Genomic DNA, 25,331 nt, shown 5'->3' with positions numbered 1-25,331 from the left:
TCCGAGCCAAACCAGTATGATGTTTTAGCATGTCATTATCAGAGAAGACGAAAAAAAGACAGGAGTTTACACTAACGGTCCAACAGGCTATTTGTTGCCATATCATATCCCTCTTCAGACAATACATCAACAAGCAATTCTTCGTTTTATCAAAGTCATGACAGAAGGGAGATACGTTATTCTTTAAAGTAGGGATTTCTAACCAAACACGTTTACCTTCTTCATAATCCAGTTATTCCACTCTAGGGCCTAGGCTCGCTTACCTCTCCAAAGTCCAAAACTTGTATGGTTAGTCATAAAGAAAACATACCATATATAGCAAGTCCTATAAATAAACCCAAATACAAAAACTTGCAGAAAATGTAATAATAATATACTGACGTAATGATATAGACAAAGGTGAATGCCATCTGTAATTGTGTTACAGACACCGAGCCACTGTTGTTCGGGCTAACCAAAGCCCAATCAATCTCATCTCATCTCATCTCATCTCATCTCATCTCATATAGCCTTCAGACTCCAACGTAACGGTTTCAAACTTAAAGCTCATTATCATTTTCCCCAATTCTTCAAACCCTAGCTTTCGATTTCCACCGTCAATTGCACTCTACAGGTTCGTTTTTCTTCGATTCGCAGTTCAATTGTGTTCCACGCGTCTGATTGATGGTGGATTTTGATCGATTTGTGTGCGTGTGTGAAGAATGTTGGAATTTGTTTGGGGTTTTTGTTAATTAATTGTTGAATTTTGGAGATTAAGTGATGGTTTAGCCATCGGTGATGCGCCTAGGGTTTGTTTGATTTTAGATTTTAATTTTGCGTTGGATTTGTTTATCGGATTTTGTTTGTGGAAATGGAGCCCTAATTTGACGTAAATTGATTGGATATATCGATTTGTTTGTGAATTCATTTGTGTAATTGTGTTTTCCCTAAATTGATTGTGATTATGAATTGGCGTTGTGTATACTGTATGTTTTATTTAGGTTAAATGTCTCAGTTGAGTGATGAGTGTGGTGTATGACATGTTTCTTGTTGTTTTAATGCATGAATTTTGGTATTGCAGAAAGATAATAGTCATTTGATGTGTAACAATTGAGGTAATTATGCCTAATGTAGCTGGATTGTAGAATGTTTGTGTCATCCAATAGTTTCCAATGTGGAATGATCTAGTGGGATATGGAAAAAGTTGTTTAGCTTTCTATAGGAGAAGCACTTATTAGATAATGATGTTTTTAATAAATTGATGCGTGACTCTTGTGTGGGCCACGACACCCTTGCTTTGTGTTAAGTGTGGTTTGTATGATAATTACTTGAATGTGCATAATATGAAGCTTAATGTATAGATGATTGGTTGTAAATTGTAATACATACACAATAGGCAAAATGATTAATTCAAACCACTTCAAGAAAGGTATTTATCACACACATTAGTTGGTTTGGGGACGGAAAGTTGATGACAATAAAAAGATTAAACAGTGGAAGAAGTAAGATGACCTAACCTAGACTTCTTTTGAGTACCGATGATGTGTTTCTCAAGGTTCTCATGTATTTGATTCATGAAGTTCTTCACTATTTGTACGTAGACCAATTTGTGGTTGACCTTATCTATATTTATGTCATACAAGTTGATGCTACGTGGTATTGTTGTGAGGTTATTTTGTTGGTTAAGTGACGTAATGTGAACTGGATTTCATACCGTATGAAACAGTGGGCAAATTACACGTCTAATTTGGAAGAGCGCGCCCAAGAACAATAATTGTATTAGATACACTCACTATTTTAGGCAATATTTTCTAAATATTTCCTCACCGAGTCCATAATAACCTTTTTGTGCGCATATTAACGTATCTTGTGTAGCCACGCGCCTGCCTTAAAATTTGCATTTCAGTTGCTTTAACCCCATGCCCCTTGTCTGGTTGTCTGTTTCAATCCTCAGCTTCAGTAGAATTAATTGTTGCATAACTTCAACACGCACTTATACAACATCATAAATGTCATCAGTAAAAACTATATTTGTGATGTAAATTATCAAATAAACTGCGAATAGTGATTGTTTTAATTGCACATATCCACTAAACGGATGATTATAGAGTTATAGATATGTCATGAACTCATGGTATATGTGCTGCTTAACTTCTAGAGAATATTGTTTATATTGGTGTATGCATTAGCTACTAGCTAGTAAATCTTGTTAGTTGTTATCTGACATGTTATTTATTTTTTTTAACAAGGACGTGATTATTAGTGATATTTTTGTGCAAGTTAATGTATTTTTCTTTCATAACAAATACTTTGTCATCTATTCATGCTCTATTTATAATTGTAACATTAATTATTTAACGGCACGTGCACATGGACCCTTGTTTGGATATTAATCGTTAATTTACGCTACACGATTATTCCTCATCTTAGTAGAAATTTCTACCACAACTCATCTTCACATACTCGCATTCAACTTCATTTAATTTATGATATTGAATTATTGCAGATGGCGTGATATTTATGGACATATTGTCACTCTGAAGTCAGCTATGACCGTGCTCTCCTTTGGATTCTCTGGAGATTTCTATTTATAATAAAAAGAGAGGCTTTGAGTACATATTATTAAATAAGGGATTTAAAAAAGACACACACAATGAAGGGGGACTGTAACAAGTCCTTAAAGTTATTATTCAGGCTAGGTATTGAAGATTTGCATGATGATGAATTCGAGGGTTCAAAGGAAGAAGATTCCATTTTTAGAGAAGTATTCTTCGGACAAGAAAATGACAAAACTAGCAAAAAGTGTCTTGTAACCGGAGCAATCAATTTTGAAAACGAATATAAAAAACCTAAAGACGGTTCATTTGGTTGCAACAGTGACAATTCAGTCATGACAACTCAAACAGATTCCCAAAACATGAAAGAATTTGATGAGCTCACTTTATCAGCAAGAAATGACCCTGATGTTGAAGTTAAAAGAAGGAAAGTATTACCTGAAGAGCAATTCAATACCAAACCTTATTTAGAAAAAGTCATTAACTCTTCAGTCCCGCCAAAAGAAACTGATTCATGTCTCTTTCAACCGACTACAGTTGTAACATGTCGGTTAGTTGAATCATCGGCTCAAGGTGTCAAATCCAGTTGCTATCTGCTTAAAGGAACTATTGCTGAACTTACTGCTTCAAAATCCAGATTATCAAGCTCTGACACAAATGATCAAAAATGCGCTGACGTCAGTGCTGCAATCGCATCACCCGTTTCTCAGGAGAGTCACGTCAGCAAGCTGGTAGTCATTCGGCCAGAGCCGATCCAATCTTCCAAAAGAAAATGGAAAGATTCTTCATTTGTGGAGCTTGATGAAGATGAACTTTTAACACCACCTGAAGATTCAACCACCGACCCTAAAACATTACTACGGTTTCACATTCATCGGTTATTTAAGGAAGCAAAGTGGGTTATTGTAAGGCGAAACCGAACCAAGCATTGTAAAGGGCATGGAGAATTTGTCTATAAAGCTCCTTCAGGAAGGCCAATTCGGGAATTTTACAGGGCGTGGAGTATGTGTGGTCAGAAATTGGTTGCAGATGCTAGCTATGCTGTTGCTGATAGTAATGGCATACAGTGGACCAGTTTGACTGACTTCCAGTCTGATTTTAATGATACTTTAATAGAGATTGAAGAACAACTTAGAAATTTGGAACCTGCAACTGCATTAGCTCATTGGTGGTATTTACTCGATCCGTTTGCAAAAGTGGTGCTTATTGATAAAAGTTTGCGGCTGTTTAAAGAAGGTAAACCGGTTAATATAACAAGAACCGTGGTCAATGGTTATTATTTTAGTGATGATACTGTTTTACCTCCAAATAATCAAGATGGTGTCAGGCAAACTGGAAGGTCTGAAATTGTCTTACCTCATCAAGTTGATTTGATGCAAACTAATGAACACAAGAAATCAAAGAAGTTGTCTGAGATGAAGTTAAGTGATTGTTATGGCATGCAGGAGATCAGCGAAATTAGCGGTCAGTTAAAGTCAAATATGTCAGAGAGTTACGAGAGTTGTATAAAGTCATCTTTTTGCTTTTCTGATAACCAACCTGAAAAGAAGCTATCTGCGTCTAAGAAGCCGATCCATAAACATGGAAAAGAGAAAAAGGGAAATTGTGACCTTAATGATGATGATCTTTTACTTTCAGCCTTATTAAAAAACCGTTCTACTAAAAAGCTATTAGCTTCCAAGAAAAAATCCCGTGTCCCTAAAGCTCCAAGGAGGTTGAACAAGGGTTCAAAAGGACGATGCAGGTTGCGCCCACGAAGTTTGACCAAAGGTGGTCAACAGCAAGTGGAAGGGAGGTGGTCCGGGCTTGGTTTAAGAACAGTGTTATCATGGTTGATAGATTTTGGGGTGATTAAGGTTAATGAAGTTATTCAGTACAGGAATCCAAGAGATGATCTAGTAATGAAAGATGGTTTAGTTACTCGAAATGGTATCTTGTGTCGGTGTTGTGAGAAGATTCTTTCTGTTTCTAAGTTTAAGGATCATGCTGGTTTCACCTTAAAAAGCCCATGTATGAATCTTTTCATGGAATCTGGAAAGTCATTCACTTTGTGTCAGCTGGAAGCGTGGTCGGCTGAATACAAGACTAGACGAGGTGCTACACGAACTATTGAGGTTGAGGATATTGATGAAAATGATGACAGTTGTGGTTTGTGTGGTGACGGTGGTGAGTTGGTATGCTGTGATAACTGCCCCTCCACCTTTCATTTAAAATGCTTGTGTGTTGAGGTTAGTTTTACTTTCATAAGCTCTTTGAATATCTTCTCTACCCTTTGTGTTTTTACTATTTTTCTGTTATTTTATAATTTATCAGGAGTTACCAGAAGGCAATTGGTATTGTTCAAAGTGCTCGTGCTGGATCTGCGGGAACTTGGTCAATGACACCGAGGCTTCAAGCGCGGGTGCATTGAAATGCGTGCAATGCGAACATAAATGTAGATTTCTACACCCAACACCCAGAATTTTGTTGTTATTATTATTATTATTATTATTTTTATTAATGGTTTTCTTGTGAACAGATCATGAGGAATGCGTACGTGAGAAGGGAATGGAAAGAGAGTTAGTGTCTTCTGCTACTTGGTTCTGTGGGGAAAGTTGTGAGGAGGTAATGTAAATTAACGTTGTTACCAAACTTGAATACAAAATTATTGAATATTATTAATTAATTTGAATCTATTTGTAGATTCACTCAGGGCTTTATTCCCAGATTGGGATTATGAATCCCGTATCTGATGATTTCTCATGCACGCTTCTAAAATGCATTCACGGAGACCTAGAAGTTCATTCTGCACAGCATTTGGTTGCTTTTGAAGCTGAATGCAATCTGAAACTAGCTGTTGCTCTTACAATTATGGAAGAATGCTTTCTTCCAATGGTGGATCCAAGAACGGGTATTGATATGATACCGCATGTCGTGTATAATTGGGGGTGAGTTTTATCTTCATCTTGAAATTTTGTTTCCATTTTTCTTTTTCTTTTTTTAGGTGGTTGATGTTAAAAGTAGATCCTTATTTCACCTTTATGATTTTCATGATTTTTATTGAGGTGGCAAGATGCGTTGGTTGGACTGATAAGCACCTTTTTTATAATTTATTTTTAATTGGTAATTAATGCATTAATGACTATAAATGTAATTATAATTTAAGTCTTTGGGTATGCGATTTAGGTGGTTGCGTGCACTTAAAGTTCCCTTTTTTAGCATGAACGTCATTTGACCCGTTTTTAGGCCTGAAAACGAATCGAACGTTCAGTGAACCGTTCGGCGGGGAATTCTCTTATTTAATGAAGGAACGAACACGGACCATGTGTCGTTTGTTCATTTATGTTTGTGTTTCATTTATTTAAGTTTGTTATTTTTCGTTCGTCTATGTTTGTTGCTTTACGGTTGTTTTAAGTTTGTTTGTATATTCATTAACATTTTTAGGTCTTTACAATTTGGTCCAGTTTCATGAAATTGAAATATCATCCATTAGAATTTAGCCTAGTTTTATTAAATATTTAGACCAAATGTTCGCGTTTAGTTTGAATTGGTGTTCGTTCAATCATGCTCGCTTGTGTTCGTTCTATTTTCAGTTATGTTTGTTTATGTTCGCTTGCGTTCATGAACCGTGCGTTTATGCTTTAACAAACAGACATGGACACCCTCTTTTCCTTAATGAACGAACACGAACAAGAAAGCTCTGTTCATTTAAAAGTTCATGTTCGTTCGTTTGCTCGGTTAAAGTTAATGAAAGAATATGCCCCATTTGTGTTTGTTCTGTTCGTTTACAGACCTACTCGTTTTTTATTAACATATACAGTATACCAAATTGGCCATTTCTAATTGTTCTTGCTACTTTGTCAACCATTTCTAATTGTTCTCACTACTTTGTCACATCATATATCATATACTAATGATATAGTATTGGGAGGACTATTTATTTGTTTGATTTTATTTTCAGATCGGAATTCGCCCGTCTCAACTATGAGGGGTTCTATACAATGATATTGGAGAAAAATGATGTCATAGTATGCGTGGCATCTGTAAGGTACCTTTTGATATTCAAGTTTATAAACTTCTTGTTGAATATTTAATAATCTATTATTTGCTGCATGCAATCTAGACATTTATTTGCTAAATATAAAAGGAGCCAATATTAAATGATATGAGTGTACGACATGTTTAAATTCACATGCAGGATTCATGGGGCACATGTTGCTGAGATGCCACTAATTGCAACGTGTAGCAGATACCGCCGCCAAGGAATGTGTCGGCGTCTCATGAATAGCATTGAAGAGGTGAATGCTTAATAACAATTAACAAGTTCAAAAGTTACTAAAAATATGGTTTATTTTTGTTGGGTATAATCTTGATGTTTCGGGTAGGTTTGGGTCGAGTATGGGTTGCGGATCATGGATCAGCATGTGTGTACGTGAGTAGTTAAAGAATTGGTCCATGTTGACCGAGTTATGTGGAGCTAATTAGTGGTTGTTGCAACAAGATAGGGTAGTGCTTATTTTATGCATGTGCTTATTTCTTTTGTTATTATAAATAGGACAGTAGGTTTGCTATTTTATTACTTGTACTCTCATTTTCAATATAATAGTTTGAGCATCTTAGAGAGTTCCAAAGTTTATTTTGTTTCAGTGCATATTACATACATGCATACGTAAGTTTGTGTTAGTGTGTGTGGAGTGGGGCCTGAACCAACAATTTCATGGTTGCATACTTACACTTTTGTCTTTGATTTATGTAGTTGTTGAAGTCCTTAAAGGTGGAGAAGCTCGTGGTATCTGCAATCCCGAGCTTGGTTGACACATGGACCCAAGGTTTTGGGTTCACACCCTTGGAAGCCGACGAGAAGAAGACCCTGACCAAAACCAACCTCATGGTCTTCCCGGGAACCGTGTGGCTCAAGAAACCCATGTATCAGGGTGCAACCCAAGGTACACAACTTTCCTTTTTCTTAGTGTTTTGGCGGGCTTACCTAGATTAGTGTTGATTCGGGTTATATTAAACATCTAATTGGCAAACTGAGTAAACTTGATAAAACTTCATTAACGTAACACTTCAAATGGGTTGAGCGTGAACAAAGTTTATTTAAATTATTGAATGCTTACAATCTATAAAATTGTTATAAAATAATTTAAGAAGAATTACATTATTGGTCTGCATGGTATGTCCAAATTTCACTTTTGATCCTCAAGTATGGGAAAGTACATCATTGGTGTTACGTTCTTGCATAAGTTGGGGGAACACCGGCTCGCATCCCCATACCTGAGGACCAAAAATGAAATTTGGACATACCACATAGACCATCTGTGTAACTCTTTCAAAAGTCTCTAATATACTTTTAAGATTATAATAACCGTACACACATTTACAAAGTTAATTATTTTTAAAGTTCAAGAGAAAAATAAACAAATGTATGAAGGTCAACCCAACCTGACATTCTTCATCCCGAATAATAGATTTATCCAGAATAATATAAATGCCCGTCTTGACCCACTCATTTTGCCACATTTTTTTGTGATCGTGAGAACCCGTCACGTTTACTTTTTTTAAGAAACCCCGCTTGTTAAACATCCAACAAAGCTCCTTTTTTTATTATTAATATTGTGAACAGGTACTACAACCGAAGCTGTAGTTTTACATGAGGACGGGGCCCAAGATGTGAAGCTCTCACTTGAAGAGCCACAAACATTTTCAAAAGGTGAAGGAAGCTCATTTGATACGGGTTTTGAAGTAAACCCGATCATAAGCGTCAACTTTGAATGACCCGGAAATGGGCCCGGGTACAATGAGCAATAAAAGTTGTAAATTTGAAGAGTTGAGAAAGTTTTGCAGTTTAAAAATATTGGCATTTGTGATGAAAAGCGGAACGATGAAGGTTGAAGTTGTTACCTTAGTAGGCCTTCTGTTGTTTGTTTGTTTGTTTTATGAGAGAAAAAAAAATTTGAAGTATGTTGTGAAAGGAATATGAATGGATGATGTTTATGTTTAGATGAATTATTATGTTGTACATAACTTGCCTTTGTTTCCTTGTCACCCAAGACATCCACCAACCTCAACCTTTTGACCCACAAGACACCCAACAACCTTTTTCATTGCAAAATGTTTTTACAATGTTTCATTGCTTGGTTACTTGTGGGGCATGTTGGGGTTGTTTTGGATTAATGTTTCTTTAAGATAGATGTATTTAGAATCTCTCTTAAAATCTCTTCTTCACTAAATGAATTTACCTTTAATTATATATTTTTAATCAATAGTTTTTTTTTTCTTTTTTCATCTTTTTTATATTAATATGATTAAAATTTATTTAGTAAGTTATTTTAAAAAAATAGAAACAGTACACCTTTTTCAGTTTTGCTTTCAAAAGAAAAGGGTATATGGCTTTTTTTTTGGGTCCAAAATCATTCTTTTCTGTGTGAAGGGCAAGTTTCTTTTCACATTTTTTAAGGTTGTTTGTTAGCAACCAGAAAGAGTACTTCAATTCAAAAAGTTGACCATTTATTAATTTTGTTTTTGCATAAGGTTGTGTCTTAATTGTTTCTTCCTTGATTTGTCCTTTGAATTGTACACATCTTGTTCCATTTTATGTGGATCGTCTCTAGCTGCTCCTCGCTAAAGAATGTTCTCGTTCACTGACTTAAATCATTTGTGAGTTGCTTATGATGGATGTACCACGCATGCTAGCTATGGCTGTTATATAACCCAAATATAGATCATCTTTAGTTGGCAGTATTTTGCAACTATATTTTCTTAAATGCTTATGTTCATCTTACGGCAGTTAATATATGATCAAATGCAGGTACACTAAATTTAGCCTTTCATCATAATAAACTGAAACTATGATCATTAACATGTGAAGCGAAAGGTTGCATCATTATATTTCATCATGATGATATTTGTTACACTAAGGAGGCAGGATACTGACTGTAAATCTTTCAAGGTTAAACCTGCTATAACCTGCTATATACCATTATAACCCGTATAAATCATGTCAATGATTGATTATCTGGATCCTCAGCAACCGTATTCTTCTTCTCATTCACAGACTCACTACTTTCTTTGACCAAGTTAGCATTGACCACTGTTGTTGAAGATTTCATGTCAGGGACGTTGACATCTGTACGGTTTTCATCCAATGCCTTCGGTTCATTCACGCGATGACGATTTTTTGGTGAAGATTTCCTACTAGGAATGCTGATATCTGAACGATTTTCACCTGATATCTTTGGTCTATTCAGGCGATGATGATTTGTTGGTGATGATTTATCAGGAGAGTTGGCACCCGAAGGAAATTCGCTTTTACTCAGGACAAGCTGATGTGGCATTAAAGTTCTCATATTCGGGCTACTGGTACATGTAGAGGTTTCATCCATGTTCCTTGGTTTATTCAGGGCGTGACAGTGTGGACAATAGTAAGTATATACAAGAAAGTCCTCTTTCCTCACAAGCCCTGTATAGATAGATTTCAATTAGATATTTAAGTAAATGCAAATTGCATAAATGTAACAAATATTTTTTGTTGGCCGTGAGAACCCATTAGGGAAAATTCACGGGCCCAGCAATACCATGCTAACCCGTAAATAGGCTTGTAAACAAACCAAACGAGCAGGAACGGAGCATACCAGTGTCCGTTCATTTAACTTTAACTGAACAAATGACCGAACATGAAAAATTAAACAATAGAGGTTTTCTTGTTCGTGTTTGCTTGTTAAGAAAATAAATATGCTCATGTTCATTCGTTAAAGATATAAACGAACGGTTAAGGAACATAAACGAATGAACATAACTGAACTTATATGAATGGATATAACTGAGATAAAACCGGTTAATAGTAAATGTGAACCACAATGTATTGGTCCTAAATTTTTATTAAACTAGAATTAACTCTTATGGGTCTAAAAATTTAAATGAGAGAAAGATTAACAAACGTAAACTAATAAACATAAACATAAATGTTCATTAACTTAAATGAACAAACAGGACATGTGTTTATGTTTGTTCGTTTAACTAATTGAACAGAACTTTTTGTTCATGCTCGTTTGTTTATTAGATAAATGAACCTAAACGGACTTCCCGCCGAATAGTTCGCAGAACGTTTGGTTCGTTTACAGGTCTATCAGTAAAGGCTGGATTTTACTTTGAGACCTCTGCTAGAGGGCAATATGCACAAGCTAACAAACTTTGATCAACACATCACTAGCCTTTTTGGCATTTTGACCTGTTAACCGGGTCAAATAACCTCAAATCCAAACCTTTGGAAGTTAGTTACCTTGGATCAAAATATTTGAACTTTGGTGGTTTACTGGCCTTAAAAAAGTTATTAAATTTGACTAAGGTTAATAACTTTCTAGCCCTTTTGGTAAACACAAATATATTGAATTAAGGTCAAACAATCTACTGACCATTGTGCATATGACAATTTCCACATATAAGTGCATAAGATTGAGTAGGATCCTCGCCAACAAGCAATGCAGCAAGTCGAGCCATCCAACCAGAATCTTGTGGGCTCATAGCCACAGGGCTCTGATGATCAACCACAAACTCAGCAGGCATCGCGATATCAGAAACCTCAGTTCCATCATACTGAAACCCCCCGTCTTGCATACTTCCAGGAGATCTAGCTTCTGTCTGGTTCCGTCTTCTTAAACCACCCGATTGCATATACTCATAATCACTACTTTTCCCCATATCATGTTGATTAAGATGTGACGACTCGTCTACAAGAAAATGTAATCCCGAGTCTGCACCCAATTTGGATGCGAGAACAGATGCTGCAGCCGCCTTTGCAGCCGGGTCCGGATCATATCTCTACAAAAAAAAAGTGTTGAAATAGCACAATACTAAGTTACTAACCATATTTTTGGTAATAAGAATAGAGGTTGATGTGGTACCTGAATAAGTTGTTGAGTGTTGTAATAATTGGTTCGATCTTTAAGTTCATCGATTTTTGCTTGTCTTTCTTCCCGAAGCCTTTCTAAACTTCGTTGATCCATGCGTTCACCTGCATACCCAAATTCATTAGATTGGTTGTTTTGTTACAGGTGAAATGAGAAGGTAGTTATATAGTTATAAAGGGAACTTACATATCCCTGTGAGGCTATGAATTCCTGAGTACAAAATCCATGCTAATGCAGGCAGGACGAAAATAGGCAACACTCGAAGTGCTCTCATTTTCCAATCTAACATCAGTGTTCGTGTTGTCATTACAGCGTATCCAATCGCAATAACCTGACACAAAGTCATTCTACAATTAGATTATTATTATTATTATTATTATTATTATTATTATTATTATTATTATTATTATTATTATTACCTCGAGAAGAACAGAAGACACAATGAGATTCCTAGCAGTTGTCCTCCATCTGGTGGATCGTTTCTTGATTCTGGCAAGAATAGCAGCCTCTTCTTTAGAAATGTATCGCAGCCTCTTCTCGAAATCATTATCGTATAAGCGAAGCAACCCCTTCCAAAACCGAGAAAAGATACTCGTCTTCCCCTTTCTTTCCTCAACAACTTCCTTGGCATCCTTCTCCGCATCAGCCATTTATTATTATTATTCGAATCAATTAATTGCCTGCTAGCTAGCTAGCTATTTCATGCATCTAGCTATTACCTCAAAACCGATGATGATCATAAACAGCTTTGAATTCGAAAGGTACCTTACGTGAAATTTAGATATCGGTTAATGCGAAATGAACACGATTCAGATCGATTAATTGTTTCGAAAATGAGAATCAAACAGGTAATATATCGGTTGAAATATTAGGTAAATTTAATAATGAGCGTACGTACATGATATGATCATTCATGCATGCATGCAATGCAATGCAGCAGTTGGCCTCTGATGATGAATTCGAATAGTTGTTCCGGCCGGAGACGAAAGAAATAGTATTATCGCTTGATTGATTGTAAAGCAAAATTCAAGAGATCGATGAAACGTGAGAACTGATCGAGGCTAGGGTTACAAATTGGAATCAATCAATTATCTTTATCATTATCATTGTGGTAAAGGAAGGAATCTCGTTCAAGAAGAAAACTTGCCATTTTAATAATTATTACGTGCAAAGTTATTCATTAAAAAAATAAAAATAAAGATGATGTAAACTTAAAGATGGTTTGAAGTTTCATGGAAATCAAAGTTAATGATTTACAATCTATATAATTGTCTACCATTAAATCCTGTGTGTCGCTCTCACATCGCTCTACACCCCCCTCTAAAGCCACCAGATTGCTTGATTTGTAAATGGTGATCTCTCATTAATTTTAACCCATTTACCTTAGACGGGTCATAACGTCTCACCACCCCTTTATTTATTTGTGTAACCCTAAAATCAATCTTTCCCATCATCATTATCATCTATCCACCCTTCGACTCCCTCGGACCTCGCAAACAGCTCACCCCAAAAAATACATTTATCATCATCATTATACATCAGTACCTCTAATTATTATTTTCTTTTCTTCTTTGGTGGGTTGGTGACTTCTATTTTTGAATTATGTTCTAAATTGGATTTCTGATTATTGTATTTTTTATTTACACACTGCCGTTAACCTAATCTAACTCAACGATGTTTGTTTAATCGATTAAATTTGGGTAATTTGTATTTGTATTTCAATTTTGTTATTTGGATGACTTTGTAAATTGTTGTAGTTTCAATCATGATTAGGGTTTTTAACCGTAATTATTTTTTATGTTATCTGTTCATTCTGCTTAGATTTACATTTATGTTACTTCTGAGTATTTGAAGTTGATAATCTCATGCTCAATTAACCAAGGAGATGCAGATTAATGTTTTTTAGTTGATTTTAGGAATAAATTTGTTAGGTTGTTCATAAAATATTCTCATTCTCATGTTTTGAATTCCATTTAATACACCCCTAAAACGATTCTTTTTCTTTTTCTTTTTCATTTTTATTCATCTTTAATGCTTTCGTACATGTGAAAAGGTTATATTATAGAAGGAAGTGGAAAATCGTTGCCAAAGTAAACGTCGATAGATTTTGGTTACATTTATTTTAAATTTTTGCTAAGAGTTTATATCAAACTTATTTTGGTCATGAACAAAAATATGGAATGCTGAACAATAATTACAAAAGTTTCTATTAATTTTTTTTTGGGGGGGGGGGGGGGGGGCTTGATTTTCTGTTAGTAATAAAATGTTACTGAAAATAAATTATTTGATTTGCATGAGGGATGATGAGGTTTCGAAGGTGAAGTTTGCAGAAAACATTTAGACGGGTGAGCATGTGGCGATCAAAATTCTTGATAAGGAGAAGTGTTTAAACACATGACGATCACACATGTGAGAAATATGGCGTTGATCTTTGTTTGACTTTTTTTAGCGATCATATTGAAGTTAGATCAGATTGTGTATACGTTGGCTTAGAAAGATAATTTGTTTGTTTTGTTTTGTTTTGTTTCGAGTTGCATACTTACAGATCAAATGCGAGATATCGACTATGAAACTGATAGGACACTCGAATGTGATTCGAATGCTTGAGGTTAGTTGGTATGTTTGTGTCTTACTTGTGCTTGCTTTTGTTGTTAAACTTGTAATAAGTATATTTAACTTTAATTTAGTCTATTGTATTTGCCTATAGTCAAAGTCTATGTTTGTTTCATTATAACACACAATTTGATTTTGGATTCTTTAATTGCATATGATATTAGTTTTGGGGCACCCTGAATCCCCAATCCATACTATGTTATGATATTAGTTTTTGAGCACCCTAATCCCCAATCCGTACTATGTTATGATATTAGTTTTTGAGTACCCTAATTACCAATCCGTACTATGTTAAATATTATTTTAGTGAGACCCATAATTTGTTCGAAATCATGGCCACTTTACGAATCTTTTGATTAAATGATAAAATCAAGCTTGATTTATCACATTATTCATTTTAATTTTATTTTATTTTTAATCTTTAACTCTAAAACTGCAACTATGTTTAAAGTTTTTACTTTTAACAGACAATGGCATGGATTTTAGATGAATACTTCATGTTTCATGGATACTTGCTTGCTGTTGTTACTGAAAAACCTAGAGTGAGTAACATTAACATATTTAATTTCAAACCCATGAATTTATATTCATTTAGAAACTACATACATTATAGAAAACTGGTAATTTTTTTAGTTTAAAATTAAGGATCTTGATGGATCCCTTAGTAGAGATGCTGTCACTGGAATGGATGTACTTTTTGCTATAGAAGCCCTTCTTAATGATCATAGAAACATGTTGCTGGTCAAAGATTTGTTATACAGGTAGAATCTTATTATGTTGACCAGTTTCCTGGTGAAAAATTGACCAGCTGACCAATTCTAATGAAGTTTAATTGTTAGTGCATTGGAAATGTTGGTTCGTGGGCTGCTCAACTTATTCTTGAAGGCGGTGGCAAAGTGGTGGTAACGAGTGATATTAGTGGAGCAATCAAGGACAAAAATCGAATTGATATTCCTAGCCTGCTCAAAAATATTAAGGAACACAAAGGTGTCAATGGGTTTTAGTGGTGCTCAAATTCATATGTGAAAGGTATCTATCTTTCTATCCATTGTTGAATTAAACTTGAATAGAGTAATGATTTCACCATGTTTATGTAGTTTCTTAAGGGCAATAGAGGAAGAAAGGGCAATACTTGCTGAATTGAACACTACTAAGCTATAATGGTCGGTTTACCCATTTGGGATGATACTAAAAACCCGTATATGTTGGGCTTCTTCATTGATGTTAATTGGCATAATTTCTTTTTTTTTTCAAGTGTTCAATGATAAATAAACCTATTTGGGATGATACTTAAAACTTCCCTTTTAAAATCAGATGGAACTATAGATGGGTTTCATTTAGATTTTTCGTATGTTCCATTCGATTTTCTGGATTAACTGAATGAAGATAATAAAGTTGTTAGAATAATTTATGTGTTTTTTACTTCTTCAGTTGATGCCAAATCCAAGGTTAGCATTTAAAATTTTATTGGTTTAATTTGATTTGATTTTCGTTTCTTACAATTAGCCTTTCTTTACACTAACTATTAGACTTGATCAATTTTGAATTTTGATTCAAGGATGGAATCATGTTTAAAGTCAAGAATGAGTCCACACCTTACTTTTATGTTGTCACATATGTATGCTCATATAGAGATTGATGGCATCTTATTATTATAATTATTATTATTATTTTGTCGAATGATGATGAGAAAGAGAAAGAGAAGGAAGAAGTTGAAGATGGGAAGAAAAGAGATTCAAAATGGGTTATTTGTTCTGCACGATTGATCTTTTACTCACTGAAGAGAATGTAGACAGAAAGTGTTTAGAATACAACAAAAACTGCACTTTTCACAATATTAAAATGCAGCTAAAACTTCACGTTTTGACAACATTAAAATGCAGCGAAAACTGCATTTTTGACAGCCTATAAATGCAACAAAAAAAATACACTTTTATAACATCAAAATGCAGTCCAGTTAACTTGATTTTGATTCTGAATGTTTGTAGTTTGTTTGTCTATTGCTTTGGGAACAGGCCATCCAATGGATGTTGACAATCATGGTTTTGATGAGCTGTTGTATTGGAATAGCTTACTGATGAAGTCACATAAAAGAGTCAAACACAATGTACAAGAGATCAACATACTATATTATGGAACCAAAATGACCTTCGGCAAGAAACTGTCATGCTTAGCAAATAAATATTATTGCATATGGAAAAGAGTATTAAAAAGGAAAAGACGGTTAAAAGAAGCCAAACAGTTTGGATTATTAGATTTTTTAGTGAACATTCTTAGCTGCAATTAATATCAACAAAGATGGTTAACTAATGGTCAATATTTCAGTATGTTGTATAATATAAACTACACATGTTATTTTGTAGGAATAAAACACATGATGCATAAAACATGTTTTTGTACCCCCTCGATAAGAAAAGTCAGAATGGAAAACTTAGGTAAAATTATAAAATAATACCGTCCCAATCCGACAATAATTACAAGTCCAACAAGATGTGAATGAACATATGCAACAATGGCAACAGAACTTCAAGCACAAATGACGAGCGAATTAAAAAAGTTGAGAGAGGAATATGCCTCTTAATAGTTTTCCATCAACTGTGTACGAGGAAACCTTACAACTTAAGATGAAGAAGGAAAACATACACTACAATTATATATTCTATTTCTTTCTAAAATATATTGATTACCTTTGTTTTTTTATAAAGTCCATCTTAAAAAGAATTTGTATACATTCTGATTAAAAAAAAACATATGCCTATTGAGTTTCTTGATGTTATGCTGCAGCTTTGTGATCAATACGCATGACTGTCAAATGCTATTAAATTCATCCCTCATTATGATGACCCTCTCAGCTCTTTTATATTTTTTTTTTACTTTTGGAATTATTAATGTTTGAGTTGATTTGAATTAATTTTTTCAAAAGATCACCGAACAATTGGCTGTTGCGTTTCTTACTACTCTTACAACTTATTCGGTACCTAATAATATTTATTTACTCTATTTATATGGTTAATCAGTTTATGGATTCTATCAATATTCTTTATTCATATATGTATTGTTAATTTTACATCACTTCATTTCGGCATTCTAAACTCTATTAGCACACAAACACACTAAGCAAACAATAAATTTTATAGTATAAACAAATATAAATAAAATAAAATGAAATTTAACGATACTAAAAGTTAACTGGAAAAAATTTATATATCATTAGTGGTACTGTTATTATTCGACTAGGATTCACTCCAACCCAACTATAAGCCTACTCATCTCAATTCAACCAGATTAACAATAAAAAATATAATTGACTTAACAAACTAATATATACGTATTAAAATAACACAAAACTATGTTGAAAAATAAAAAATCAGTATAAAAATAAAATAGCAAAAATATATATATCAAGATGATTAAAAACAAAAATCTAAATTAACCCCCGTAACACGGGGGCTAAAAGCTAGTAGTTATATAAAAGTGGAGTCAATAATATATCATATATTCGGGTTGAGAACAACTATAATCATCGCGCACGTTGCGGTTCAAAGCTAAGAGCTCGGTTGTAAAAGTATTAGGCTTCACGGAGACATTGGATCGATCTAAACGTTAAGAGATGACAAGCGGACTGATTGGGACTTATGATATCTTAAATATTTAAATACATTATTGATTATGAATTAATGAAATATCTAAGTAAATTACTGTTAAGTTGATGTTTCAAATTTATAAAAAAAAGGAAATGTGACAAAACAAAATTTGAAGAGTTTACCTATTGATGAAATCTACAAATTTGTGAAACTGAATTAAAATATCATTCATTCGACAACTTGATTAAAAGAGGATGTCACAGGTACCTAGACATAGTAATGTTTACCAAGAAATGGACAGTGAAAGAATGGCTCATCCAATTCTTGACACCCTGCTCACTAAGGTCACCAACGAATCAAAACCAGTATACATCGCACATGGACCGAACTGTATACATTTCAAGCAAATCAAACCATCCGATTCAGACAGTTTAAATGGAACACCCCTTGAGGGAACTGAATTTCTATTATGGGAAGAAAGGGAATCAATCTAGTAAAAATTTCAAGCCCATCCCAGTTATAGGATGCTGAACAAACGGTTGCATATATGATAAACACAACCCTTTTACCCATAGTTAACCAGAATAACAAAATTATCTGAAAAAAAAAACACACGTGAACAACATTGCAACATTCAAGTTTTGAATTTCAAGACCTAATCAAATACACTGTTATTTTTTCAAACAACATAATGACCCGCGTCTCCATTAAGCGCCACTAGCATACAAACGGGTCCACTCCTTTGCTGTAGTTTCAAAAATAAACCAAAATTTCAATAATCACATAAAAACAACTTTTTTTTATGGATTAAGTATCATCTTAATTTTAAAAAATGTTCAGAATGGCGTGTACCTGTTTCAACAGCTTCAGCTTCATTAGATTTCCAGTGTTTCGCAATGTTCTCAGAAAGGGGATCATCCGGGTTTGGAGCACTTAGAAGAGCTTGAATGCTAACCAATACAATTCAAACAATGCAAATGTCAACCCTCGCTTTTCTATTATTGCCAATATCCTAAAAATCTATGTCAAATTTGTAACTATTGAGCTACTAAAGTATTGGTAATTACATTAGTTATTTGTTAGGAAAAAAAGCTTGAGAGTCGACCCAACTGGACCCGGTATATTAACTTACCTGTTTGGCCATTCACCCAACTCACCCGTTTTAGTAAAATCAAATCTGTAGGTATTAGTTACAACAGTGAAATCATGCATGATAATACCTCAGGAGAACAGTGCGAATCTGAAGAGCAGGGCTCCATTTGTCTTTGAGGATGTCAAGACAAATCCTACCAAGCTGCAAATAAAACCGAAACTAAGAAACAAACAAACGGACATGATAAACTCAAAAGCTAGAATGATGAGACATGCAAGACGAACCTTGTCAATGTTCGGATGGTAAATTTTGGTAAGAAACCGAACCTGTTTCAAAAGAGCAAGTACTATAATCAGCACAACACAAGCATAAATGCGAACTTTAGGTTGCACCAAGCCAAGCAGGACTGCTTAAAAGTTGTAGACAAAAGGATCATATAAAGAAATGAAATAACTAGTGTTGGAACTTGGATTCAACATAATAGACCAGCAGAAATGATTAAAATGAATATATTGCACTCATTTATTATTATTTTTTTTGTAAAAACAATTCAGTGTACATATCCTACAAAAAGGATCTACAGTTCACAAGAAATGCCATCAATCATTGCCATCTATGTAAAAAAACAAAACCAATGCATCCTAGCCAAAAATTATAACCTAACAGTAATATTTCAATCACAAGAAAGCACATGTCCTACAAAAAACCCGCATAACTAGATGGAAATAAAATAAAGGAACATGACAAGACCTAAAATAGCTCCCAAAAGCTCAATGAGAGATACTAATAATTGTTATATTAACACAAAAAAAAGTGGACACATATTAACAGAACTTACAAGCAGTTAAGCAAAAATATCATAAAACACAACATCATACTATCATAATTGCTTCCCACATAATGTGAAAGATGACCACTTGTTACAAAATATCATCATGTGAATATACATATCATTAATGGAGGTATAATTTCGTTCACCCAATGCAGATTTCAAAAAGCACCCTTCATGATAAGAGAAGACAACAATGCTAGTCAACCAATGGAATAACAACAATTTTCATCACCAATTGGCAAGAATCAATATATATCCATGTACCCAGTACCTTGGGAGCAGCCATTGGATATTCTTCTGGCAAAAATAACTCCAACTTGAAAACTCCTCCTGTAAGTCAACCACAGCAAGAAGCATCAAGCACGCATAAAATAGTTCTCTCAACTCTATAATAGCATAAAATATAACCAATATCCCACTGAAAGTTTATATAATACCGATCTAGATAATCACTCATTAAATAAAAGAACTGTGTCAATAAACATCAACATCACAAGCGGATAACTAAGATAAAAACAACTAACAATGAGGTCAAGAAATCGCAGACACACCAACAGGTTATTGTTTCCATCATAGTGTTGATACTCAGCATCAGCTATAAAATACCATTGCAAAAATGAATGAGCCGCAACATTCCCAACCCCAAGATAGAAAAGCTTTTGACTTTTATAAAAAGCAATTGTGCTTTTATTATAATCAATTGTGAATCCTAAAGGTCAACCGTTTTGTAATTTGCTTGAATCAAATTCTGCAAGTCCTTTGGAAGGTACATATGAAGTACCAAGACCGACAACAAATTTGTACTCAATAAAAATGCTGAACTGAAATCACAGAGTCATAATGCAGCTCTTCCTATAAGAAAGAATTAGTAACATCTAATTATTTATATAGTTATGACATCTAAGTTCAAGAGAAGCAGCTTCTTTAATATTAAACATCCTAAACATAGTGTTGTACACTTGCACAAAGATATCATTATTCCCCTAATATCATTTCAAACTTCATACAAGTTATACAACAAAAGCACAGTTATATAAGCCACTAAACCAGCACAAATGAAAACACAAGTGAAGTTAAGTTACCTTCATAAGGAGACTGAGTTGGACCAAGGATCATGACATTAAAATACCGCATATTATCTTCCGACGGCGAGGCGCTTATCCCCGGAGCTACACAAACACAAACAATAAACTTAAGCTGATCTAGATCCACATGCAGATTGCAGTCACAACATATCTAAAATTAAATTTCACCTGGTTCGCTGAGTAACCGCTGAGTTTCCTGGATCAGAACAAAGTCAAAACCTAAGTTAGGGTTTCAGATACACAAAACCTACGGCGATCGACGAAATTACGCGAAAACAACTACAAATTCTAATTACAAAACGAATTGAATTGAATAGGAATCAGAACCGATGAATTGGTACTGACCTTGATGATTCTTCGAGGTAGATTGCTGCTGTTCGCCATGGAAGGAAGATTTACGCTAAGTCTAGAGAGAGAAAGTGAGAGGGTTTTTCTAGAGAGAGAAACTGATTATTATTATTATTATTATTATTATTATGGATTCCAGATGATGATGTTGTATTGTCAACACGAGCTTCGGTGGTGAAGGCAGGCTTTATTATTGTTCTGTTAATTGCAAATTGGGGCTCAGGTTTTGTTAACTTGTCAGTTCTTTGAATGATAAATTCTTAGGGGTGCAGCTGAGCCGAGTTGGCTCGTTTACTATATATTAAAAAAATTATATATATAGGGTTTGGATCAAATACAATAAAATTAACGTGCTAAACGTGAGAATCAAATAGAGTAATTATATATACAAGTAGAGTAATTATGTAATTACTCTACCTGTATATATATTACCCTACTTGATTATCACGTTTAGTACGTTAATTTCACTTATACATTAACCTTCCCCTATATATATATATATATATATATATATATATATAGGGTAAGGATCCTAAGAGAACCCTTTACAAATTGAGAACTTTGAGAATCATTTTGGACCACTAAAAACACCTTTAAAAAATATTTAAAAAAAATCATAAAACAAAAAATAATAAAAATTTTAAAAAGTAAAAAAACCAAAATTCTTATATTTCATTAAAAATAAAAAAAAATAAAAAAAAACGTCGTATTATACACATATGTACAATATCATTTATCTTTAGTTACGTAATATACACATATGTACAATATCATTTATCTTAAATTATACACATGTGTACAAAAAAACCATGTAAATGTACATATATGTATATATTATACATATGTTTTTATAATTTAGTTAAACCGAGTTTTTTTTATGAAACCGGGATGATAAAATAAGAATTTTGGTTTTTTTACTTTTTTTGATTTTTTTTATTTTATGATTTTTTTTTATTTTTTGAGTTTTTTATGGTCTAAAATTTCAAAAAGGTTCTTTCATGATCCTGATCCTATATATATATATATATATATATATTCATTTATATTTTAATATAAAATAATATATACTATTTATTAATATTATTAAATATATATTATAAAATTATATAAATTGTAGGCTCGCTTAGGCTTGTGAGCCGGTTCGAGCTCGATAAGTGAAGCTCGGACTCGTTTATTAAACGAGCTTACTTTTAGGCTCGAGCTCGGGCTCGGGCTCAATTAAGCCCGGCTCCATCAAACTTTTTCACAAGCCGTTATTGAGCAGCTCGGCTTGTTTGTACTAATGATAATTTAGTCAAGTCAAGTGTGAATTTGTAAGATGTGTCCTGCAAGTTTAACTTTGTTTGTCTAACAACATTACTTTTGAGTTGATTCAAAGTTGTGTTTCTAATATCTAAGGGGAAGGTCCGCCACTGCTTAAGCTCGAGCTTGGCTCGTTTTCTTTATCGAGCTGAAAAATCGAGCTTGAGCTCAGCTCTTTTAAAGCTCGAGCCGAGCTCGTCGTGCCGGGCTCCTTTAATTTTTTTATTTATTATTTGTTTATTTTATATTTTATATTCTATATTTTACAAATTTTGATATATAAAAGACAAAAATTATAATGTTAACATACATATTATATAAAATTTATAAACTAGAGAATTTATAAGTTTATATGTTTCATTTTAGTTATTTTTTTATAAGGTTTTATGTATCGAATGACATAATATATGTATAATTTTTATTTATTTATTTATTTCTTGGTATGATATTACTATATGTAAATATTAAAATTTAGGGTTTAATCTAAACAATTCAACGAGCCGAGCTAACGAGTCGAGCCAAGACCGAGCCACGAGCCGAACTGGCCCGGGCTCGAGCTCGGCTCGTTTAGAAATCGAGTCGAGCTCATTTAGAATCGAGCTTTTTCGAGTCGGGTTTTTTTTTAGCGAGTTTCGAACGATCCGCGAGCCACGGGCTTTTTGAACAGCCCTAGTGTAGCCCAACTTCTTTTATGACTGTCAGTTAAAGTGTTAACATTGAACAGCGAGGGTTCGAATCCCACCTTATCCATGCATGCTTTACAATTTTAGTTACTATGATAGATTATATGTCACGAAAAAAAAGATATGAATCAAGAAGTTGCTACAATATCTATTAAAAATATAAAGTTAAGATTTTCTTGTTGGAACTACAATACATTGAAAAGTGGTTGTATGAACAACAAAATAAATGATATTTTCTCATACTCGTATTTAGTTTCAGGTTTTGTGTAAGTTTACGCAACCAGAGTGATTCATATTAGAACATGTGTAATAATAACCCTCCATCTATGAGCATTTTGTGACACATGACGTCCAAGTCAACGATTGGTCATTTTTGTAAAAATTGGTGTAGTGGTAAAAAGCCTCATACCCCCCTCGCAATCATTATTTTTTTTCTTTTTCTCTTACACAAACACAACAATGGCCGTTTCCTAAAAAGCGCATTGAACCAAAATTTGTCTCAAAACACTCACTTATCTTATCTTTTTCAAAACACCCCACTACGCATGGTCTTACACTTATCTTTTTCTTGTGTCTCTCTTTTTATTTTTGCACAAGGGCTTCCTATAGTTGATGAAGAACATATATTTTTAGATCAGTTAGGATATTTTCATTATGTTTGTATTTATTAGGATGTATACTAGTATTATTTTCTTGTAACTATCTTAATTGCACTTTATAAACAAGAATTTATCAATATTAGAATACACTTGGCATCAATGCCTAGGATTCTCAAATATATGCTTCTCTTATAGCAATTGATTTACTTCAGTTGTGATCAGCGCGTGTTATTACATGCAATTGATGCAGTCGTTAGTCTAGCCGTTGCGCTCAACTACAGTCTGTGTGTCGTGCACTGACTCTAGCGAAGCCAACCTTTTTGCATCTCCACTACAATTTTTTTTTTCTTTTCTATGCTGGAACCATAGTATTTTATGGCGACAAGTGTTGCGTGTTGCCTTCCTTTGCCGCCTACCCTTTTATAAGTATTATATGGTCAACAATTGTTATGCGATAGTGCGTGATAACTTGTTGGCTTGGTGAATAATATATTCTCTTGAGCAAGTAATAACCTAAACAGCAGGTTACGCCTTCATGGTAGTCATACTTGTGAGTATCGAGTTGAGAAATCGATCAGAACCATAAAAGATTATAACCCTTTGTAATTTCTCTAGAGAATCATGGACTCATTCCTATTTTAATTCTCAGTACAAATAGATTGTTTCATTAGTGTTATAAATTACAAAATTTGACTAGACCTTTTGTGATACCTGCGCGGTTTTATTTATGGCAAAATGCAACCATTTCATCAATGTGAGAACAACAAAATAACTCGATTGTTAATCCTGATCTATCTATAGTCTGTCCTTTCCGACATTAGGAAAGGTTAAGGAAAAAAAAATCTTTAAAATGTGGCAATAAAAGTCAAATGGTCAACCTGTATTCTGCATTCCAGCAGCAATACCCTTCATGGTCAAGATGAGTGTGTCTTCCAACCCTGGTGCATATTCGCTAGTTGGGTTCAGCTTTATAAGTTCATCACCAGCTTTACTTGCATCGGGCCTGTCTTTAGAGATGCGGGGGCCTTAACTTCACATGATAATTTGGATCACGAATGCGTTTCAGCGTGTACGCTTGGCATGCGTTCAAGGTAGTTATGTATGAATCACGCAGTCTGAGCCTTTGTTTCAAATAGGGGTCACCTTCTAAAAGGTCCTTATGTCCAGCAATCTATCAACATAAAAAATATATATATGCGAGTATTTGTATGAGCTCAAACTTTTTAAATTTTCAAAACAACTATATTCATATATAGCCCCATAAAATGAAAAAAAACAAAAAAATTATGGAGCACTCATTCGGATTATATTTTATCTCTAACTGGTCATTCGGGGTTAAACATTATATTGAAAGTAAACGAGAGTCAAACAATTCAATGATATCTTAAACGCATTAAGAGATGGTTGTGTAAATAATTACTATGAAATATGATTACAAACTTTATATTATTTTTAATAATAATCAAACTTTTAAATAAATGATCAGCCGTTATATACAATGTCGTAAAAGTCAAACCAAGAATCATACCTGGAGGAGAAGATTCTTGGTTTCAAGATAATTATTCCTTAAAGATTCTCCAAACTTCAACAAATCATCAAGAAACAAGCAGCTTGTCATTTATAGCAGCTATACCAGGATCCCCTTTAGCAAACACCATTTCAACCAAGTCAATAGTGACTCTGAAAAAAGGCCATGTTTTGTGCATTTCTTGTAGCATTAACAGATTCTTGGCATCTTTTTCAATGGCTTTTCTTGAATGCACCACCAAA

The 25,331-nt window shown here is 33.9% G+C and overlaps 4 protein-coding genes across 4 annotated transcripts; 2 read left to right on the top strand and 2 right to left on the bottom strand.

Moving 5' to 3' along the window:
- The first annotated feature begins 352 nt into the window (after window positions 1-352).
- Window positions 353-8,618, top strand: LOC143563433 (increased DNA methylation 1-like). Its single transcript, XM_077050972.1, has 9 exons — window positions 353-613; window positions 2,486-4,762; window positions 4,848-4,968; window positions 5,053-5,138; window positions 5,217-5,461; window positions 6,475-6,561; window positions 6,712-6,811; window positions 7,270-7,459; window positions 8,140-8,618. Exons 2-9 carry the CDS (start codon window positions 2,633-2,635, stop codon window positions 8,289-8,291), a joined length of 3,111 nt encoding a protein of 1,036 aa, XP_076907087.1. The 5' UTR covers window positions 353-613; window positions 2,486-2,632; the 3' UTR covers window positions 8,292-8,618.
- A 295-nt stretch (window positions 8,619-8,913) lies between these two features.
- LOC143563429 (uncharacterized protein At2g24330-like) lies at window positions 8,914-12,070 on the bottom strand. Its single transcript, XM_077050968.1, has 4 exons — window positions 11,609-12,070; window positions 11,417-11,526; window positions 10,928-11,333; window positions 8,914-9,975 (listed from the first exon to the last, which is right to left on the bottom strand). The coding sequence occupies exons 1-4, from the start codon at window positions 11,766-11,768 to the stop codon at window positions 9,512-9,514; spliced, it is 1,140 nt and encodes a 379-aa protein (XP_076907083.1). The 5' UTR covers window positions 11,769-12,070; the 3' UTR covers window positions 8,914-9,511.
- A 1,770-nt stretch (window positions 12,071-13,840) lies between these two features.
- Window positions 13,841-15,039, top strand: LOC143563432 (glutamate dehydrogenase B-like). Its single transcript, XM_077050971.1, has 5 exons — window positions 13,841-13,855; window positions 13,968-14,030; window positions 14,503-14,577; window positions 14,681-14,776; window positions 14,875-15,039. The coding sequence occupies exons 1-5, from the start codon at window positions 13,841-13,843 to the stop codon at window positions 15,037-15,039; spliced, it is 414 nt and encodes a 137-aa protein (XP_076907086.1).
- A 3,056-nt stretch (window positions 15,040-18,095) lies between these two features.
- LOC143563428 (ubiquitin-conjugating enzyme E2 36-like) lies at window positions 18,096-21,153 on the bottom strand. Its single transcript, XM_077050967.1, has 8 exons — window positions 20,975-21,153; window positions 20,798-20,825; window positions 20,627-20,713; window positions 19,816-19,874; window positions 18,997-19,038; window positions 18,840-18,913; window positions 18,472-18,569; window positions 18,096-18,364 (listed from the first exon to the last, which is right to left on the bottom strand). The coding sequence occupies exons 1-8, from the start codon at window positions 21,011-21,013 to the stop codon at window positions 18,327-18,329; spliced, it is 465 nt and encodes a 154-aa protein (XP_076907082.1). The 5' UTR covers window positions 21,014-21,153; the 3' UTR covers window positions 18,096-18,326.
- Between the last annotated feature and the right edge of the window lie 4,178 nt (window positions 21,154-25,331).

This window comes from Bidens hawaiensis, unplaced genomic scaffold (assembly GCF_021521415.1).
Source record: "Bidens hawaiensis isolate Kalapana, Puna unplaced genomic scaffold, B.hawaiensis_p1.1 tig00021383_1, whole genome shotgun sequence".
NCBI classification, from domain to species: Eukaryota; Viridiplantae; Streptophyta; class Magnoliopsida; order Asterales; family Asteraceae; genus Bidens; species Bidens hawaiensis.
Note: the sequence above shows the minus strand (reverse complement) of the source record. Positions and strands in the feature narration are given on the sequence as shown.